Source organism: Zootermopsis nevadensis, unplaced genomic scaffold (assembly GCF_977971745.1).
Source record: "Zootermopsis nevadensis isolate Lab colony 2312 unplaced genomic scaffold, Znev_1.0 Znev_ptg000024l, whole genome shotgun sequence".
In the NCBI taxonomy this organism is placed as follows: domain Eukaryota; kingdom Metazoa; phylum Arthropoda; class Insecta; order Blattodea; family Termopsidae; genus Zootermopsis; species Zootermopsis nevadensis.
Window position 1 is genome coordinate 19611371 of NW_028259156.1, and position 20238 is coordinate 19631608.

The window sequence follows — 20238 nt, forward strand, 5'->3', positions numbered from 1 at the left end:
AGTTTGACCCGGCGTGTAGTATTGCCAGAACCTTACAACATATTGCATATGGATAAGATGTGATAAGTTCTTCTGCTTACAGGAGTACAATCAACACATCCAGGATCTCAAGGAAGAGATGGAGGAGGCAACCAAGTCAGCACAAGTCATCAGGGAGGAAATACAGGCATTCAGGAACAGGTACAGTACCATACAATACAGTTTCTTTCCCCGTAAAAGTAAACACAGCAAGGTACGACGCTTTTCATTTAATTTGTGTACTTCCTGCAAAGCCTGTTTATCATATGATCGAAAGTGTTGTAATTATTCTCACATGAACCATGTGTACTATTTAAAAGTTGTTGTTCTTTTTGAACGTTCCTCTCCACAAATTCCAGTCATTTCCCTGAAAGGTTTCTATTTTCAAGGAAGCAGAGAATTCACAAGCTGTGATGTATGCAATACATATTCAGTGCTTAACTTTGAACCTGTCTGAACACATCACCAGTTGATTGAAGTTACCTCTAGTATGTGAGCAGTGGGCAGGTAACAGTGTCATTGCACAAATTGTTTTTCATAATTTCAGTTCAGATATCTGAAGAAATTGTTATTAATTCTTTATTATTCTGACCATACTCTCTGTAAATGATTAGAACTTAATCAAAATTGTGTTTTTCGACCTTCATAAAAAGCTGAAGTTGGAGTGGTCAATTGCAGCCCCCGTTCGTCTGCATAGGTACGCGTCTGTACAGGCACGAGACGCGTGTTCTGTGTGTGACCTGCAGCTGCTGATGCGACCTTTCTATCTGTTCCCCTGTGGTCACCACTTCCATTCTGACTGCCTTCTAACTGAACTGAATCCTATGCTGCCACCAGGCAAGAGGAGCAAACTGCGAGACCTGCAGGTATGTTTTTTGTGCGTGCGCGTGTGTCTTAGTGAGGCGTGGGCATGAGGTGAAGGGAGACAGAAGAAGAAGAAGAATAGAAGAACTTTAAGGCTAGATTATTAGCTTGATACACATAAGTACAGGAAAAGAGGAATATGAGAAATTGTGTTATAACATAAAAGCTTTTCCGGTTTACCTCTGCCCAGGTTGTTATGTTCCCATAACCAATTTAGTGCAAAATGGACTATTTTCAGTAGAAATGTGTCGCTTGGCAACCATTTAATGCATAAAGCGATCACTTTGCAGCACCTCAAGTGAAATTAATAGAACATTGTTCAGTGTGAGAATATATAAAATTTCCATAATAGTTAAGCAGTTTCATTATTCAGCACAGATTTCTTATAAAAGAAGTGAAGAACTTTCTGTAGTTACACTTAGGAAGCTGAATATCGGAGGCCAAAAACAATAAGGAGATCAAGGAGGTGCTGGAAAAGGACTTTAATGCGAAATCACCTTATTGACAAAGACAAGATGGTGATGATTACAATGGTTCATGAATTATGAGTTTGGAAAAGAACAGATGTGGAGGAAGTTTAATAACATTGTATGTAATTTTGTCTCTAGAGGCAGTTGGCCACGTTTTCAGCGCGGGATGACAATGTGTCTGTGGGATCAGCTACGATGTCAGCACGAGACCAGATCAAGTGTGACATTGACAGCATCATCGCCTCTGAATGTCTGTACTGTGGTGAGATGATGATCAGGTATATAGGATCAGTATTTGAATTTCTTCCTAAGGTGACAGTAGTGTGCTAAAATTATTTGCAATAAAGGAGGTCATAAATCTGGACCAGTCACACTGTCTTCCTTAGAAGGCAGGTGTTATGTGCGAGATGAGTGGCTGTCATCTTTGTAAGAGGAACTCGGCTGCATGGAATTGGTTAATAAATAATGCTGTTAGTGTCGGAGAGTAAGATCCAACACAGAAGGCAGCATTGGATGAGAAAGTTCACATATTGCATGAAATGTTTGGTGTTATTATTGTTTGAAAGAAATGGCAAGCGCTCTGCACATCACCAAGTGAAACAAACAATGAGATAGACCAACATTTTGTTGTGCTGACATAAATGTATGTATTTCTATATTAATTCATAATAATATAGTTTTTGATAACTTCACCATATAAGTTGTAGTCTTACTGTTGTTTGTACCATTTGCTTATTTCAGAGCAATCGATCAACCATTTATAGAAGATGAAGACTATGAGCGGGTGATGAAAGAATGGGAATGAGATACGCTGCGGCAGCACAGTTTTATCTGTATTCCGCATCAGCATTTGAACCTGGTACATGCATCCATGTTACCATGATATTAGCTTGCAGTAGGCTTATAAGTGTATTTTGTATATATTTTGTACAGTCGACGTAAAGGAGGAGCTCAGCTCGAAAGTGTTCAATAATTGATGTACATTCCTTTTAAATAATTAGATTTGTTTTCATTTTCAGTGTTCCAAAATCCCCACTTTCTACTGTTAAATCAGCAATATAAAAACTGGAGATGGAGGAATATAATTGAAAGTGTATTTTTCCTACAAAGCAGTTAACCCATTGCCATATTAAGTTCTTGAAAATTAAACCAAAGATCTGAAAATATTTTGTTATTTAACAACACTGTCACAAGCTCAAACTTTTTAGTATGAAACCATAAGTTGATTAATGAAGAATGAATTGGAAAGGGTATGGGAGGAATTGGTTGTGGTCTGATTTAGCTACTACCCTGGCATTTTCCTGAAAGAACCGAGGTAAGCCATGAAACTTGTCAGTCGACATAGCTGATCTTTGGCCTGAGATTTGAACTTGGGACCTCCCAAATATGAAGAAGGAGTGCTAACCACTTGGCCCTTATTTTCATTGATTTGAGTTATCCATTTTTCTACAGCATACAGAGTATACCTGTCACACCAAATTCCACCATCTGATGAACATAGCACTCTCTAGCTTCCACTAAATCTCTTGTAATAAAAATGTTTTAAAATTATAATTCTGCAGGGAGGTGTATATAAGCTTTCAGTGTATGTATGACTGACCATAACTAATTGTGGTAGTTGAACCGAGAGGTTCAAAGTCACTAATAAGAAAGCTTACCGTTGGATACGTCATAGCATAGATTTACATACTCTGACAGTACTAGGTAATGTGAAGTTCCTTGGTGCAGTACATTTAATAAGTGTTAATCAAATTAATGAATCAGTCAGCAAGTCCACTTTAAGAGTTGTTTAATCTCCAGCCTCAGTTGTATTTACTGTGGTACTGTTATAATCACGTGACTGTGAAGACACACTGGACCACGTGCTGATAGTAAATGTCTTGCTGAACTGCACCAAGAACATTGTTGTTATACCCGTCACAATACAGTGGCTAGGCCAAAAAATCCAGACGTGTGGACAGGATCATCAGTGAATTGACAGATACTGAGCTCCAGCTCAGCATCAACAGAGAGGGCTAGTTCTCGCTGTGCAGGTCATAGAAGCCCCTTCCTTATTTGCATTTTGGAAGAACAGAAGAAAATTATCACATGACTCAGTCTCCCTGGCCTGGTCCTCCTCCTAACCCTTTATAAACCATCCACTTCTTCACCCTTGTCATTTCTGCCCTGATGATGGAGGCACTATGTTCTTTAAAAACATTGGTATACAGCCAAAAAACTACAGAGTATACCAAAGCAGAAGACAATAATTTTGTTCACTTCACCATAAAAGCTTTAAATTCTCTATTTGCAGTCCAGAGTTGAATTGCATCAGTGCAACGTGAAGATTGAGACCTAGGATTGAAGGATTTTCCTTGGGTTTTTATGACTGATGTTTTACTTTGTAGAAAACATTATTTGCACAGTGTTTAAAGAAAGCGTGTGCACAGTTTCTTTAGAGAAAGTGGAGGGGTAAAGTTATATTTACTGTGATGATGCATTTTAATAAATCCAGAGTTTATTATTATACAAGTTAAGCAAAAATGTGCTTGAAATATTCAGGGAAATTGAGTATTTTCTGAAAGTAACCTGTGTTTACCAGCAGATGATGTCTGAATCTCTCCTTTATAATCAGATATCCACTTTTCATTGTTTTCCAGATTGCTTGTAACATGTGCAACCTGCCAGTATCCATGTTCCTTTCCTCTCGTCTGCACGTCAGCATCATCATCAACAAAGGGTAAGACGTCAAGTTTTCATAGTTTTCTTTCATCCTATGTACAGCAAATTTGTTTGTCTTGGAACAAACCTCTTGAAAATAATCTTCAGTGCTTTGGAGGAGAAAGTTTAATATCTTCAGTAAAAACCATTATTATCAAAATACAGTAAAAGTAGCAATAAACTGTGTTGTATGATATTTGATGTGTGCTGGAAGACTGATCGTGTTATGTCTGGAGACATTCCACATGCTTACCACCTCGTATGGGTTCCAAGGCAGCAGCAATGTCTGCTTCTTGAAGTTCTTTAAAAATTGTATGGGAAATGTGAAACTGTAGATTTGGGGTTTCCATGGCCGTGAGGAATCATCTGGGTTTTGATGCTGTATAACAGCACATTGGTACATGCCAAGTCTACAGTGCCGAAACGCAGATTGTTGTCATCTATACCTGACATTGTACCAAAACTGAAAATTTCCCCACCCCATCCTCACAGGCACTGTACACATAATTTTGCACAAAGAAGCAGCACAGTGTGATTATTTTGAAATTGATAAAAATGTGCTGTTGCCACAGAGCTGTATCATGAGGCTGGGTAGCTCGGTCAGTGGCTACTGACTAGGTGATCAAGATGTTAACCCTGGCAGGGACAAATATTTGTCTTCCAACATCTGTGTCCAGACCTGTTATGGGTCTCACCCAGTTTGCTGTGCAGTAGGTAGCAGGGTTCCATTTGTATGGAGTAAAGCACAGCCTAGGCATGAAATTGGCCACCCCCAACCAGTGCCGAAGGCACGAATGAGTAGGAGTGAAACTTTTTTCCCAAGGCGCGTCTGTGTCCAGCTTTATTGTACAGATCGGCACTTTTTCATAACCTGAATTTTTAAACGTCCCGCCACATCTCATTTGTCTGCAGACTCGTTGATTGTTATTTCGGCCGCTGATGGCGCCAGAATTGTGGGTTTCCCTGAACCTCCGTGCTTTCTCAATTTGATGTTCGTGTTTCCCCACATAAGTCACGTGGTTAAAATGCTCGTTCTGGTGCGTATTTTGGACATGTTGACGACTGGATGTTACAATCTACAAATCAAATAGGAGTGCCCCTTGAAGTGTCTGTTACATTGTCCAGATGTTGGAACGGGAAAGTGGTAGGCGGCGTATTTTCGTAGTATCTGTACTAAAGAATCAGCCATGGCGGTAGTGGAAGGAAACAAATGTGCTCAGACGTCACTTGGAAAACTGATAACGGTGAACACCCGGAAGTTAGAAGTGTGTGGAAAAATGGTGCTGGAATTTGGACATACTCGTAGTGCTGATACTAAAGACAGAAGAAGAGTGCCTTCGCTCTATTTTCAGTCTGCGTATTGCACATTATGTTCTAGTTAGTGTATGTATAGACGGCCCCGCGCTGCAGGGCATCACGCAGAAAGTATTATATTAATTTTACTTTAATCCCAGAAAACATAAGTAACACACTTTTAATGTATATACAACTTGCCACAGTGATATTATACATACAGATTGCCAGAGAGGCCTCACCTAAACTGCTATGTCCCAGGTCGCACAACCCTCGAGGGACATTTATGCATATGGACATATACAATTTGTTTGTTATTAATTTCTGTTGTAAATTTTTGGAGCTGTAAAGGGAATGGTGTTGTACTTCTGTTGTTGCACATGACATATCGTAATAAAATTATCAGTTTTCAAAAACTACATCCAACTTAATAACCAGCCCAATGCTTCATTTATTTTTGCTCCATATTTTCCATATCTTGAAACAAAAGGGACCGCATTGAGTACAAGGAGGAATGGTTGTGGTCAGTCGCTCCCAGCCTTTTTTATGCAGGGTATTAGAAAATTGATGTGTCTTGGCAGACCAGTTAATCATTGTTCTGTGTTCATGTATTTCATTTATTCCATAACCATCATGGCACTTCAGTACTATTTTTTTTAATTCCAGTAGTTTTATGGAATACCTGTTTCAAAATAATGGAGATCACACTTTCAGAACCCTTGGCCTAGATGGCCCAATATATCTTTAAAAATATTGGTTTGTGTGGGTTTATAGTAATTCAGTTCATATATTTTTTGTTATTGTATATATGCTACATTATGAGTTATCCAAACCAACTGAAACCATATTTAATGCAAAGTTGAAGATTCACAAATACATACAGATGCATCTCATAGATTGTGGTAACCAGGATGTGGAACATCACATCAGAATACACTTAGAAATACAATGTGGTTACAAAAACATGTCAAAGATCTCCACAAATGTTCAGTGGAGACAGATGATAGAATGAGTTATTACACCTTGTGTACTGGGAACAGTGGTTCAGAAAAGTTACTTTAGCAATTAAGTTTGTTTATCTGTTGAGGATGTGCTTATTATAGTGAATTGAGCACAGGCTGTTGCAATATAATTTTCTACGAAGTTTGCTGATTAGATAAGTGTCCTGATAACAGAGACTGAAATGGAAATGTGTAAAAGTGCTTCTCCTATCACTGTGCTATTTAAATTAATTCACTGTATCCCAACCAGTTAATTTACATTGCATTTTGGTTGTTTTTTTTTTAATATGGTCCTTACAAGTGGTTAAAAAATTCACTTCAAATCTGTGCAACTGCATTTTATTCAAAAGTATACATATACATGTGTACAAGATTGTGACTCTTAAGTGTTTTGTTATCTACAAGTTTAAGTTAATTTGATCACCCTGATATTGTCACCAGAAGAGAAGTTTGCTTCTTCCTTAAATGCTTTTTAATTTTAATCATATTATTCTTCTTTACAGATTTGGTGTTTCCCATAAGTCTTTTGCATCAGAATACTGTGTGGCCGTGTATTCATTTATTCCACAACAAATTCTTGTTGTTACTTGGTGTGTTACGAGTACAACTCTGGATGCACAGTCTGGTTGTGTAAGAGCCCCCACCCCACCACCAGTGGGTTATTGATCTACGTGTTGTGGTGGGCACATTATCAAACGGCTGCCCTGAATGTGCCATACTTAGGTGACATAGACATTAGACTGAGCCACGACGACAAAGTGTACTTTTGAAATTGTTATTACAGACTTAGAAGGTAGTTCTGCTTGTGAAAGTTTTCTTACGCATATCAGTCATGAAAGCAGAAGTAACAGCCACTTCTTTAACAGGCTAGGTGTGCTGACAGAATTATATTTTACATTAAGAAATTAATCTTGCCAAATACAAGTGTGACCCTTCACATCCACTGATTTTCTGTGTTAGCATTGGTAAGACTCAGCTTCTTTTTGATGCTCTATATTGGCAGTATATGATGAATTGAACATTCATTATAGAGCAACCATACATCAAGATTTTTAGTCTTTATATGTCCCCTTTCAGTACCACAGTAAGTGTGGTTCTTCACACCGAAACACAGCACTTGCAGTAGCCATAGTTATCTCAGTTCCAGTTCCTATATTCCTAAATTGGTTATTTGAGATCTCTAGTCACAAAAAGTTACGAATCTACGAATGGATTCGTGTTTACTTGAATACTGCAGATGTAAGGGGGTTTCAACTTGAGAGAAGACAAAATCAGTTTACAGAAAAATTTGTGTAGCATCACCCGCATGAAAAACAGAATTGTTTCATTGAACAGAGAGGAAAGTGGCGTCAAAGCAGCAGCATCAGCTTCTTTACAGGAATATGTCACACACAAGACAAGTTGACAGTCGACCTGACATGTCTAAAGAAAATTATGGAGCAGTGCCTTTGTACAGGATTCCAGCACAGTCAATACAAGATGGGTCTGAAAAGATACCTCGTCTATCCGGGATTGGCATCGTGCCAAATGACTTTAAGACGCAGACAGTAAGGCCTCAATTTTCATATGAACTTCTCAGATCTCTCACGTCACATGGTGAAACAGAATTTCAATTTAGATTAGGAGTGACTGGTTTTGTAATCTTTCGTTACGGACTTCCGCAACAACATGAAAGCGATGTGTTGCAGCACAGTGAAAAGAGTAATTTCACTGCAGATGAATTTGCAAAAGCAGGAATTAGAATGCCTTCAGAGTGTTCACACAAACAGTGTAAAATAACAGAATCGTCAGCAGTATTGAGGATCGAATTAGAAATGCCTCTAGACCCATTGAAACCAAATCATATTGCTGTACCAAAAATACCTTTATCATCCAAACCATTGATGGCAGCAGAAGTTGCTGGTATCACATTACCTGAACATGTACCATGCAGTGTTTTAACATCATCTTCAAGTGACTTGCCTCAAATACCTGTCACTCTAGAAAATCTACCTCCCTGTAACCCACCCTCTGAATTCAAGGCTCTGATATCACAGGCAGAACTATCCCTGAACCCAGGTGTGCAGGATGTGTGGTCATCTACAGCAGTATATGATAAACAGTTGCATAATTTGGGTTCAGCTGCAGAACCTACAAGCATGCAAGATTCAGTGCCACAAGAAGCGTCTAGTGCATCTGACAGACAGCTGTGTGGACAAGTGTGCAAACCAAGGAAAACTGTTTGGGATGTGCCACACCTTTTGGTACCCATTTTTGCGCCATTGTCATCATGTTCCTTACCCGAACACGTGTCAGCTTCCACAACATGGACGCTCGTTACTGGTTATGTGGCCGTTGAGAAGTACTGCCTTATGTATGTGCCAAGTAGTGTGTTGACACCTACAACAGTAAGCGACACGCTGTCATCAAACCCTAGAGAAACGCTGTCTGGGCCATCCATGAATGTAGACAATTCTTTACCAGCACCCACTTCTAAGTCAGATTCGTTCTGCCATGGTCAGTACATTGGAAATATCTTTAGTTTGGGTTATGATAACGGAACAATAGAGTTTACAATGGACAAGAAAGAGCAGAAGGCGTCATTTTGTCGAAGTAAAGTGTATGTAGATGGGATTAGGATTGGCCACCGGTCCAAGCTTCGTGATGTTCTATCTTGTAAGATGCCTGTCACATTCAATGTGAAACAGTACAGAGGTGAGTCTTTCAGTTACAAGGCAACCGCTGTATATGTTGAAACTTTTGGTAAAGGACAGCTGGAAGTCTGTCATGTTGCAAGCGACTCAGTTGCAGGGTATGCGAGCGGATCGTCTGATGAGTCTACGAAAGAGGAAGCTACTCTGCAACAAGCAGCCACAGAAGATGAAATGTATTGTGGGTATGTGATATATCTTTCTCCAGATGTTTGGAACAGTTGCCCTGTTGAACACAGGGCTGTAAGGAAACATATGTATGACTGTGTTTGTAGGGTGTGCACTTTTGAACAGAAATTAACAAGTACAAAGAGTTGTAAAGAGTTAACAGTAAGAACAATTACTTTGCCTGGAGAGAAGAGCATTATAGCAAAAAGCACAGATAAAACCAGACAGGAAGTGACTGGAAAGACACATTTATCAAAGGAAATACTGAATACTGTTGCACCTTCAACAGATGTGGGTATGTTGAATTCAGCATCAAAGCCAGCAGTCTTAGTGGATGATCAGGGAAAAGTGAAGGTACCAAAATTATGTACAGAATTCAAACCACCAGACTTTGCAAACTCATCAGGACTTGTAGATTCATTTATATCTCGAACTCAGAAGATAACAACATCAGATAATGGCACAAATATATTTTCCACTAGGAAAACAATCACCTCTTATTCTACTATTCCTTTGAATCACCTGCCTAAATCAGCAACAAATATAACTGGAATTATAGAGTCCACGTGGTCGAGCGATGCTGCGATAATGATCTCAGCCATTCACAATGTGAAAGTAGGAGTTCTTATTTCTAGCAAAAACCTGTATGTTGATGGGAAGCAGTGTGCCATTACGGATGTGGTCAGGCAGCACCTTGTCGAGGGCACCGTGGTGTACGCAGATGTGTCTAAACTGACGAATCACCCATCAGGTGCAGCATATTTTGCAACTTGTGCCTGGAAGGGGAAGAAACCTACAAGTGTGAGTTATTGCAGCATGAGGCATTGTAATAAATGTGGAATAAAAACAAAGAGATGTGTAGACTGCCTCAACAGGCCATGTGCTAGCATTGTTAATCTCGCAAGTACCGATAGTAAGGTGAATGTGAAACATAAAGATGATGGTGTTGCAAAGAACTGTGAAGGCATGTGTAATGATGTTCAGAGAGGTGCAAACTCCTTTGTTGAAGCAGGAAAACAAAGGATAAAGAATTTGGAAGATGGAGTATTTGTTGGTACTGTACAAAGTTTTACATTGGATGATGGATTTGGAGTGGTAAATTTCCAGTTTCAGAATGAGAAGGTAAAAGCAATATTTTTCAGGGAAAGCATTTTTGCTAAAGGAGTTGCTCTTACAGATAATCAAGTAAAGGATGAGATCACTGCGGGAAGATCGGTTGATGTTAGTGCTGTTAGCCCTTACTATGGAGAAGACATACCTTATGCAGCACGCATAGACATCGAGCTTCAGGACCGGAGGAGTCATTCAGTAGTTGCAGTGAGTGGAGTGCAGGAAGAGAAAAAAGTTAAGACTATTATTACACATGATTTGGAGCTTCCAACTAGTAAATTTGCAGTTAAACAGAGAGAAATGTTTTATGAAAGCAGACTATATTATGACTGGGACAATAAGACTGAAACATGCAATGATAAATGTGAAGATATTAACATTTCTGAACTTTCTGATGAAGTAAAGACGGAGGGGACGTCGGATCAAGCCCAGACGCTTGGCGATGCAAATGTGACTGCTTCCTTGAATAACAAAGAAGAGATACAACTTCCTGTGACCCCTACACAGTACACAGGATATGCCACATATTTGAAGAGGAATGTTGCCAGAGTAAAGAGGTATGAATCTTCCACTGTGGGAGTTCTGGAATGTTCCATTTACGGTGCAGAAGTGGAGGTTATGTTCGACAAAAATGTGGTGAATTTTAGTGGAAGTAATGAAAGCACAAACCTGACAGAGTACCTGCCTGTGGGTACAGAAGTGTATTTTGAAGGCAAAGTGAGAGGAGAAGACTCGCTTCTCGGCTGTCCAGACATTGTTGTGAGTGGTGTTTGGGAAAGTACGGTGCACAAAAAGAAATCCACTTCAAAACTAACTAATTTCCAGAACCTTCAACTCACATTTCCTTCTATGCGGGAAGGCCTTGTTGCAGGCAGGGAATACGAAGGTATCGTAACCCAGATACGCCAGCCATTTGCATTTGTGGCTACAGTTGCTGAAGGTGGTAAGGCTTATGATGTTTTTGTGCTGAATAAGTTTTTCAGTCCTGTAGAATATGGGATGAAGCTTCCAGCAAAATGTCCTGTCATACCATATATAGCTGAAGGATTCAAGGTGCACATACTGGCGATCAGACAGGAAAGAGATGACAGCAGGAAGAACTGGTACGAGTGGATTGCTGTGGATGCATGGACTGAGCAAGGAGACAATGCGTTTCCAGACAATAAACCTGAACAAAGATGCATATCTAAGGAATTGAACACAGAAGACCTAGAGGGTGTAATAGTGACACTACATCCGGACCGGGGTCTTCTCAGAGTGGATCACATCAAAGACGAGGTTACATTCTTTGGACAAAGCAGTTACCTGTTTGGAATCCAATTAGCAATGCTGGATCTTTGTAAAGTGTTCAGAACTGGTAAGTCAAACCATAAAGTGCCAAAGCAGATAGAGAGTCAGTGGCATGCTGGTCTTGTTCTTGCTTTTAATTCTGTGATTTTCCTAATTTAAATATTTGGTGATGTGCAGGTGAAAGGCTGTGCTTCAAATTGGCAAAGACAGCAAAGTCTGGCCTGAAGAAAGCATCCCGAGCATGGTTTGGATCATCAGATATGCATGATATTGGTCGCAGAAGCGTGAACATCTTCAACTATTGCAAATCTCGCAAAATTGATGAGGCAGTTCTTTTGATATTGGTATGTATTTGTGGCAGCATCAAATATGCTACACACAGATTTTAACTAACTCATTGGGATGAAATCCTTCTTGAGAAGCTGATAGTTACTCAGCTGGTGAAGAATCCAGTCCACAGTTTGACATGCTATATCTTTAAATATTTAATAAGCAGTTGTGACAGTCAAGAAGGGTTCTCTCCCAACTTATAAGTTGTCACTGATTGGTTTATATTTCACATAATGCAACTAGCAATTTGAGTTTGTGGAGTTTAGCTCTGATGGGTGTAATTAATGTTAGGGTGTTTCTGATTTTCTTCAGACAAATGAGTTGGGTAAGCAGCGTCATCACCTGGAGACTAGAGGGATGATTGAGACTTCGTCAGCTGATGAAGAGGAAGAGGGTGGTGCATGGCCTAAACCAGTTAACAAGAAAAAACCGTCAAGTAAGAAGCTGTGCAGGTCTCAAGTTGAATGAGGCGCTGAGATTGTTTTTGGTCATACAATAAAATCGCCACTTAAGATGTCTCTGGGGAACACCAGTGTACTAGTTTCTTTTAATTGCAGTCGCCCAAAACTGACTATAAGTGTTGGCAAGGATAATTAGCAGGAAATCTCAAGTGCCTCATGTAAACAGGTCCTGAATTTCCAAAGTTCTGATCTGATCTAAGCACAGGTCTACCAGGTGCTTGCTTCTCTTGAGGTTTTGCGACCTAAACGTCTTTCTTCTCCTGTATGTGCTGCTGGCCCTGCCCATTTGATTTTTTATTAACTAGCGCCTTGATGCTATGTCATGAAGAGTACAAATTGTGAAGTTTGTCATGTAATTTTCTCTTTATTGCTGTTTCATCCATTTCCTTTGTTCCAAATAATTTCTGTCCAATCTCGTTCTTAAATACCTTTAGTGAGAGACCAAGTGTAACACTGATATAGGTAAGGTGGCAGGCTTCTAATCTTTAGCTTTTACGTAGAACAATAAGAATTCTTTTTTGAGACACAATTTTTTTATCGTTGCTAACAGCCTGATCTGTGTTTGTCAGGACATACTGCAGCCCTCGTTCCTGATGCCAACGAGGAAAATGGTGACCGTGAAAAACTGTATTGTAGTAACAGTCTGTCAGACTGTGACAATAACGTCATCTACGTCAGTGATGGGGAAGAAGAAAAGTATGAAATTGGCTGCACAGAAAATTTTTCAGATCAGCCTGAATCAATGGCAAGTATCCTCCCTTGTTTCAGTGACACTTTAGCAGTAGCGTCTAATATATGCACAACAAAAATAGTTGAAGATTCAGCAGTTAATAATACTTCAGCTGTGATGTCTTCTTCTGAAGTTAGTAACTTGGAAAGAACAGAAGATTTCATTGAGGATAGAACACACTTAGGAAGTACTATTAGTCCGGAATCAGAACACGATACATTACCGGTAACTGTCAGAGTCACAGAAGAGAATGGATGTATATTTCCTGTTCCTTCAACTGGAACATCTCAACAACAACAACAACATATGATTTACACTCAGAGCAGAAACGTAAAAGAAGGTCAAGTCACAAGCGCATCCACAGAGCAGTTTGAGGGTAACATACAAACTGCAAGTTGTCAACAGCTGTCAATGCTTCATCCTGAGATGCAACGAATCCTGCACCTGTCTTTATATAAAGCCCTTCAGAATTATGGCATCAAGTCAGACCTATCACAGCTCATTGCATCTCAGGCGGTAACAGTAGTAGAGGAGGAAATGAAAGCTTTCTTTAGAGACGAGTTGTTTGACAGAGTCTTGAAGAATGTCTCAGGGTTGGGTTGTGACACTGTGGACGGCCTGGAAGTCGGGGTGAAGACGAAAGAACAAGCAGTATCACAATTGTTCGTACCACTGCGAGCGGTTTCGGAAGAGTGGAGACAGATCGTGTCAGAAATTGCACCAACTCTTTGTGCAGCTGGTACACAGAACAAAGAACGAGACGCCGTAGGCCAGGTTCGGTCAGGCCCCGCACACGCCATTGATCAAGCAGCACAGACCATCTCTACAGGCAATGTCTTCTTTCTTAAAATACTGCCTGATTGAGATTTCAGGTTCTTGCACTTGCAAGTGTGATGATGCCTGTTTTCTGGCTTGTTGCAACGACCCACAAGACAGCCATATTTTACTGCCTCGTTCCTAAAGTCTTAACACTTGTGATAATATGACACTATTTTTTATGAATTTTATACTCCATCAGTTTAGATGGGAACTGAATTTTAGGTGTATTATAAATTTAATACGAGGATCTGAAAGTATATTCAGAGTAGGAGAAAATAGTGTTGTTTGTTGTGGAGGGTAAGCATAATGAAATCTTTGATGTTCTTATAGTCTTTGACTTACCTCATAATACCCTATCTTCTTAAATTGTATTTTTCATACAATCGGTTATACTTACGTAATTATGAACCAAGATGTTTGAGAGAACTGTATTTTCCCAACTGTTTTCAGATAATAAAATTGCCATTGTTATTACCAAATCATTTTAATCTTAAAATTGATTCATCTTTCCAGTGTGCATATGGCATCTCACTTTACTCTTTTCACATGTGTACACAAGTTTAAAAATGTACCCTACCTATCAGATTTAAAATGAATTTAAAAATAAAGCCATGTAGTTAGATGTTCAATGAAACAGACTTCCAGTACACATTGCAGAAAGTAGTGCAGTTTCCTTATCAATTTAAACCCTAACTGTCCTCTTGCTTTGTGTTTCTGCAGGTTCTGTTGCCACACCTCTCCTGTGCCAATCCTGCAATCCCAGCCTCCAGACACCCAGCAACTTGCAAGATCTCACCCCCAATGCAGATCCTGAAGAACCAAGTAAGTGTTTCCTTCAGAATATCATGTTGAATCATTCAAACTCCATTTTGTGTAATTAGACCCTGAGTACTGTTCTGTATTGTCATGGCAACTACAGTCACACACACACATGAACTTTCTATCCCTAAATGAAAGCTCTGTCTGAGAAGTATTGACATGGAGTGGTTAAGGATGATGTCTCTGAGCTGCTAGCAGCACAAACCCATGGAAGACCTCAGGCTTGTGAATTGGATGGTGTGGTAACACATTCTCAAACTGCTAGCAAGTTATGAAATCACACTGGGCCCCAGGTTTGACTGGATTGTGTGGAATGACCTGAGCAACTAAAAATGGGGGAATTAATTCATCTGACTTGGGACAGTGTCGAGAGAGATGTTATGAACATCGTAATGAATTCTTGGGTTCTATTAAAATGCGAGGAATTTCTTTGCTGACAAGTGATGAAGTTTCGCCTTGCAAACTTCGACTTGTACTGGTGAAAACAAGGTTTCTGAATATAGTAAGGACCTGATAACCCACTACAATGAAAAGATATCCCATTTACAGGATGACCATAAAATAATACTTCACTTTTAATACAGTATAATTTCCATTAAGTTGTCAATAATTATGTGACAGTTCATTCATGTTAATTATACAGCAGCTATGAAGATATTCACACACTCGATACAGACCACTGTTTAAGCCATCATACGTTCTGCCTCCGGACTGAAGTTTTGAATATAAGATGGTTACACTTAACAATAGCTGGCTGTCTGTGTTATAAGATGATGCTCTCTTGAGAGGGTGACTGAAAATCAGTTATGATCGCAGGAATAAACAAGATCAGGGGAAAAGTATAATTCTTGAAGACATTTCCAAGGAAAGAAGATTCATTTCTCATCTACCTTAAGGTCAACCCATGTATTAAACAATAAAATACAAGTACATGGTGAATATATTTATTGCAGCTCATACAATTTATCGTAAACAAGGGATCAACACTCTTCGTCGCTGCTCCATGTGTCAGCCGTTACATTTCTTTGAACAAAAAGCCCTCTCCTCTTAGATGATTCTTTCTTTTGAGTCTGTGATTCCAAGTGTTCATCAAATGCTGTACTCTGGCAGTAGTCAGCGGCCCAAATAAGGACATTTCTGTCATTTCCAGCACTGTACAACTCGTGGTAAAATGGGTGACAGATACAACTGTTGACAGAATTATAATGTCCTAATAGTGTGTTCACTTTAATACCCGTCTGAATCTCATACATTAAAATGTTACCATCTGATGGCATATATACCAGCTGTGGGTCACACTTGATGGTAATGTCAAACTGCATGCACTTTTTTGTATCATTTGGTATCTTCCCATAATTAACCATTTCATTATTCCCACTGAAAGTATTCCATAACCTTAACCTGTGATCTGTCCCATATGAAAGAAGGAAGAGTCCATCATGAGTGAAACACAGACCATTCACATAACCATCATGGGCAGTACTGGTGGCTTCTGAACTTGACCGCCCTTTACCATTGTGTTGGTCCAGAGACTTGAGACAACACTTTGCAGCACGGACATCCCACAGGAGCACCTTGTTGTCACAGCTACCTGTAGCAAGCAAGTATTCTTCTCTTGGTGACCACCTGCAGGCCAGAGTTGAACTTGTGTGACCACGCAACTCATGAGTGCATGATCCAGATTTCAGATCAACAAGAAGGATGTGGTTTACAGAAGTTGCAACGGCAACAAGACAATTTCTGGTAGCTATATGTGACATGTGATGCTGGAACACACGACCCTCAAAACTGAAGGTATCGGCAGGTTTCATACAGTTTGTATCCCATATTTTGAGTTGCTTGTCCATTCCACTGGTGGTAAAGAGCCCTGTGTCAAACGGGTACCACTGAACACATTCTACACTGTATCGATGAGCTGTTTGTAAGTTTCGATCCACCTCGCAGACAAGTTTGGAAGTGAAATGAGGGGAGCCTGTGAAGTTATGCAAGTCATGGATATGAAGACTACCATCTGCTGACCCAGAAAGCAAATATTTTCCTTCCATCGCATCCACGTCTAATGCATTGACTCCAGCTGTGTGGACATTTTCAATGTCTCTGTGCTTGCATAAATGTAAGTTGTATGACCTCTTTGTGGATTCTGCCCTAATAAGGGCACGTGGTTCAACTATACCTGCTCGAACATTTTCTAAACATTGAATCATTTTCAGCCCTGGTGTCTAAACAGAATAGAACATATGAAACCGCAAGCAAACAATACTACACCATACTTTTATAAAAAAAAAAAAAGTAAAAAGAAAAGAGTCTGTGGTCAGTTACATTAGTGGTGATTTCACATATTCATATTTCGAGTGCTGCACTGTAACATAAGTTCTGAAATACGACCTCCCGGTATACAAGGGAAGAAAACTTTTCTACAAGACCTCGTGTTGTTTATATCGAGTCAGATTATATTTGATTCAATCAGAACTAAATTTTCCCCCACTGAATAGATTCTCAATAACTCGCTTTACTCTATCCGTCGTGAGCTAATGCCCCTCATGTAACACGATTGTACTGAAGAAAATAACCACTGATAATACCATTAATTATACATTAATACCAACGGTGTTATGTAACATTCGACTGTTGGCTATCCTGTTTTCAATTTAGTCCAGTCTATCGATGTATTGCAGCTTCACTGAATATTTAGCCAATAGATGTCAGGGACATTCAGTTCTGATTCAATCATTTACATTAGGGAATAATTTAATTACGGCATTTGTATGTAAAAAAGAACATGAAAAAGTTCATTACGTAAAACGTGTTGTACGTAGTTGACACAACACCAGAACTTAAAGTCCACGTCCTACATTTCAACCCCATTCAGAGACGTTGGAACAGAAATTAATTTGAAAAAGCGTTACGTTATGTAATTTAATGGGAAAATGTTTAGGTATTGGGGTGAAATACCCCTCCCTCTGTCCTCCCTGCGTCTTTCTTCGAAATGATTTTGCTAAGTTCTCAAGACACGAATAACCTACCGCAGATGTCTAGAACGGTTCATGGCATGACGGTACTAAAAACCAAAACGCACGATATAAATAACCAAGCAATATAACTAATACAACTACTCTTACAGAGCAGAGTCCTTGAGAAACTAATAGTCGCTTACCTAGTCAAGGAATCCTGTCTTTTATAGAACACGAAGAATCATTACCGTGTTCACCACCGGCCCTTATCCTGAGCCAGTTTAACCCAATCCACACACTACTTAACTAACTGACTAGATGGCTTAGGGAACCCGAAGGTTCGTCACAGAATTAACCAAAGCCCTCCACCGGCCCCTCTCCTGGGCCAGCAAAATCCAATCGCCACAAGACCCGTTTTAATTTCATCCTCCCAATTCCGCCATGCGTGCTACACGCTTCCTTGATTTCTTCAGGTGAAGCGAAGAGCCACGACATGAATATGCAATGTCTGGATATGTTAGGTTATGTTAGATTTTGATACACAATACTACGTCTGTTTCAATGGCACCTTTCGTGCCACTGGAAAAGTGTTTTGTATTTCAAGATTCCTGTCTTCTGGGCTGTTGCGCCGTGCAGTCTGGTATAAGTTTACCGACGTTTCAGAGGTTACTACCGCCTTCATCATCAGTGCGATCAGACTCACCTCTGATGCTGTTAGATGTTTTCTATTTAATATTTGTCTCATCACGACCCACAATGAAACTGGCCGGCGTGACATTGAGTTTGAATATTCGTCATTTGTTTAAACTCTTCATTCCCTTTGAAGTTGCTGTTCGTGTCATTAACACACTTTTGATTATAATAGGAATCGAACCGCGGTCTCCAAGCTAGCAACCGGGTCGGTTTAAAAGTTATTATGGTCATACGACAGTGTCATTCATGATTGAGCCACGATTTCCTTCCTAGCTATGGCTTGTGTAATTATAAAGAGAGCGTTTAGCTTGGCTGCAGATTCGGAGGCGTTTCCGAAACACAATATTTAGACAGAACACAAGTGTGACACAAAGCAGAAAGTTTCAGGTGCCACTTAACCACCACCAAGGTTTTTTTTTCCAGTAAACCTTGGCGTGGATGGGAGGATAATATTAAAGCGGGTCTAGGTGGAACGGAGAGAGAGAGAGGTGGATGGAACTGAAGTCGTATCACATAAGCAGGTTCAGCGCTTGCTTTAACCGTGGGCTCTCCACAGGTCCGGTTTTTATTATTGTTTATTTGTTTAGAGAAGCCCGTTATTCGAGAGAGTGAGGTTATAATGGATGGAACGAACGAGAGATTCAGCAGTTCATTTGTAGTTCAAATGCAGGCTTTATTCAGCCTCTAACAAGAAAGAAAAATAATCCAGGAAAGGCGTAACCTGTGTCACTATCGGGATTCGAACAGGGTACCTTCAGAATGCAAGTCAAGAGCCTCCCAGGAGGTTCATTGCCGCGTTCACAAGAGCCCGCCACAGTCGGTCGTTGATGGCTAAGGGTGGAGAGTACAGATTACGTCACTGACCTATTTCGTTTGAGAGTCGGACGGGGTCAGGCGTGTGCTTCAACCCTCTCGGCGAGTTGGATCGAGTGTCACCGCGCATTCCAGGTACACGGCAATTGCTTTTTGTTAACTAATACGTTCTTTCAGGACGCTGTTTTGTTCCTCTGGAGACAATTCCGCTGATGCTAGGGGAAGGAGCACAAGTCTTGAAAGTTAGGGAGCTGTTGATTCGAAGCCCCGTGTCACTTTGTGGCCATAGAAAATGTTACGTTGTATAGGAGATGAACCATTGTCAAAATATTGTTGCATTTTGCCCGTCCTTACTTCGAAATGTCCCTTGCTGGGCTTAGCTCGATGTGCACTGAGGAAAACCACGAAAACGGCAGTCAGGATAGTTGGAATTCTTCGGAGTCCTCCCCAGACGGGCCTCCCGATCCGCACTGCGTAGCCTTGTAAGGTAAAACCGACAATGATGTCATAAGTCATTACGTCAGAGCCACCTTTCCTGGGACACCGGACAGTCGTAGAATTCAGTTTCTGATAAGCTGTTTCACCTTCATTACTGAGTGTGTGCTTTGGCATTAACAAGTCCCTTGTAGAATCGAACCCGAGACCCTTCCGCCCGGTTCGAAGTTCGTAACTCCTTTCACAGACTTGTCAGTTACTCACGTCGTCGATAATCGATCTATTGTTCTATTCGGAGGTAAATAGCTTCTGCGATTGATTTAACGTCGGTGAGCACCTGTTCAAATACGGAACGTCGTAAACTAAGATATTGGGCCGTGTAGTCTGATGGAAGTTATCGACGTTTCAGAGGTTTCTGCAGCCGCGGTGATCTCCTTGGATGTTATTTGTTAATCTTTCCGAACCTCACAGTAAACGGGCAATTTTTTCTTAATGTTATGCAAGTCGCGAGTTACCAGGGACATTTAAAAGGAAAAAGTTGTTTACCAATGGCGAATTCATAGTCTACAAGTTAGACCGAGCG

The 20238-nt window shown here is 40.2% G+C and overlaps 3 protein-coding genes across 13 annotated transcripts in view; 2 read left to right on the forward strand and 1 right to left on the reverse strand.

Annotated features, from left to right (window-relative positions):
- Positions 1 to 5764, forward strand: part of dor (vacuolar protein sorting-associated protein 18 dor) — a 34962-nt gene extending 29198 nt beyond the window's left edge. For 5 of the 8 annotated variants that reach the window (XM_087354780.1, XM_087354784.1, XM_087354781.1 and 2 more), the window contains 4 exons: positions 83 to 180; positions 716 to 884; positions 1491 to 1630; positions 2094 to 2516. In XM_087354780.1, coding sequence (XP_087210906.1) covers positions 83 to 180; positions 716 to 884; positions 1491 to 1630; positions 2094 to 2157 — 471 coding nt within the window. In that variant the 3' untranslated portion in view covers positions 2158 to 2516. Of the gene's footprint in view, positions 1 to 82; positions 181 to 696; positions 885 to 1490; positions 1631 to 2093; positions 2517 to 3991 lie in introns of those variants that run through there. The other 3 variants (XR_015536764.1, XR_015536765.1, XM_087354785.1) reach the window with 3 other exon arrangements.
- Positions 3992 to 17064, forward strand: LOC110829981 (uncharacterized). Of its 4 annotated transcripts, XM_087354779.1 has the most exons (6): positions 5906 to 6695; positions 6850 to 11671; positions 11782 to 11948; positions 12247 to 12370; positions 12965 to 13140; positions 14665 to 17064. In XM_087354779.1, the coding sequence occupies exons 2-6, from the start codon at positions 7729 to 7731 to the stop codon at positions 14794 to 14796; spliced, it is 4542 nt and encodes a 1513-aa protein (XP_087210905.1). In that variant the 5' UTR covers positions 5906 to 6695; positions 6850 to 7728; the 3' UTR covers positions 14797 to 17064. The 4 variants fall into 4 exon arrangements, with proteins under 4 accessions (XP_087210903.1, XP_087210904.1, XP_087210905.1 ...); XM_087354777.1 differs by lacking the exons at positions 5906 to 6695; positions 14665 to 17064 and adding an exon at positions 3992 to 4071 and having other exon boundaries at positions 12965 to 14426; XM_087354778.1 differs by lacking the exons at positions 5906 to 6695; positions 14665 to 17064 and adding an exon at positions 5311 to 5435 and having other exon boundaries at positions 12965 to 14426.
- On the reverse strand, positions 15692 to 16967 carry LOC110829968 (DNA excision repair protein ERCC-8). The gene has a single exon (XM_022064254.2). The coding sequence runs from the start codon at positions 16965 to 16967 to the stop codon at positions 15744 to 15746; it is 1224 nt and encodes a 407-aa protein (XP_021919946.1). The 3' UTR covers positions 15692 to 15743.
- Positions 17065 to 20238: the final 3174 nt, after the last annotated feature.

Bases quoted from the DNA above. Each gene is read 5' to 3' on its own strand.
- LOC110829968 (XM_022064254.2), bottom strand. From the start codon at position 16,967: ATGATTCAATGTTTAGAAAATGTTCGAGCAGGTATAGTTGAACCACGT.
- LOC110829981 (XM_087354777.1), top strand. From the start codon at position 7,729: ATGTCACACACAAGACAAGTTGACAGTCGACCTGACATGTCTAAAGAA. The intron at 11,672-11,781 runs GTAAGTCAAACC...GGTGATGTGCAG, and splicing joins TTGTAAAGTGTTCAGAACTG to GTGAAAGGCTGTGCTTCAAA. The intron at 11,949-12,246 runs GTATGTATTTGT...GATTTTCTTCAG, and splicing joins AGGCAGTTCTTTTGATATTG to ACAAATGAGTTGGGTAAGCA.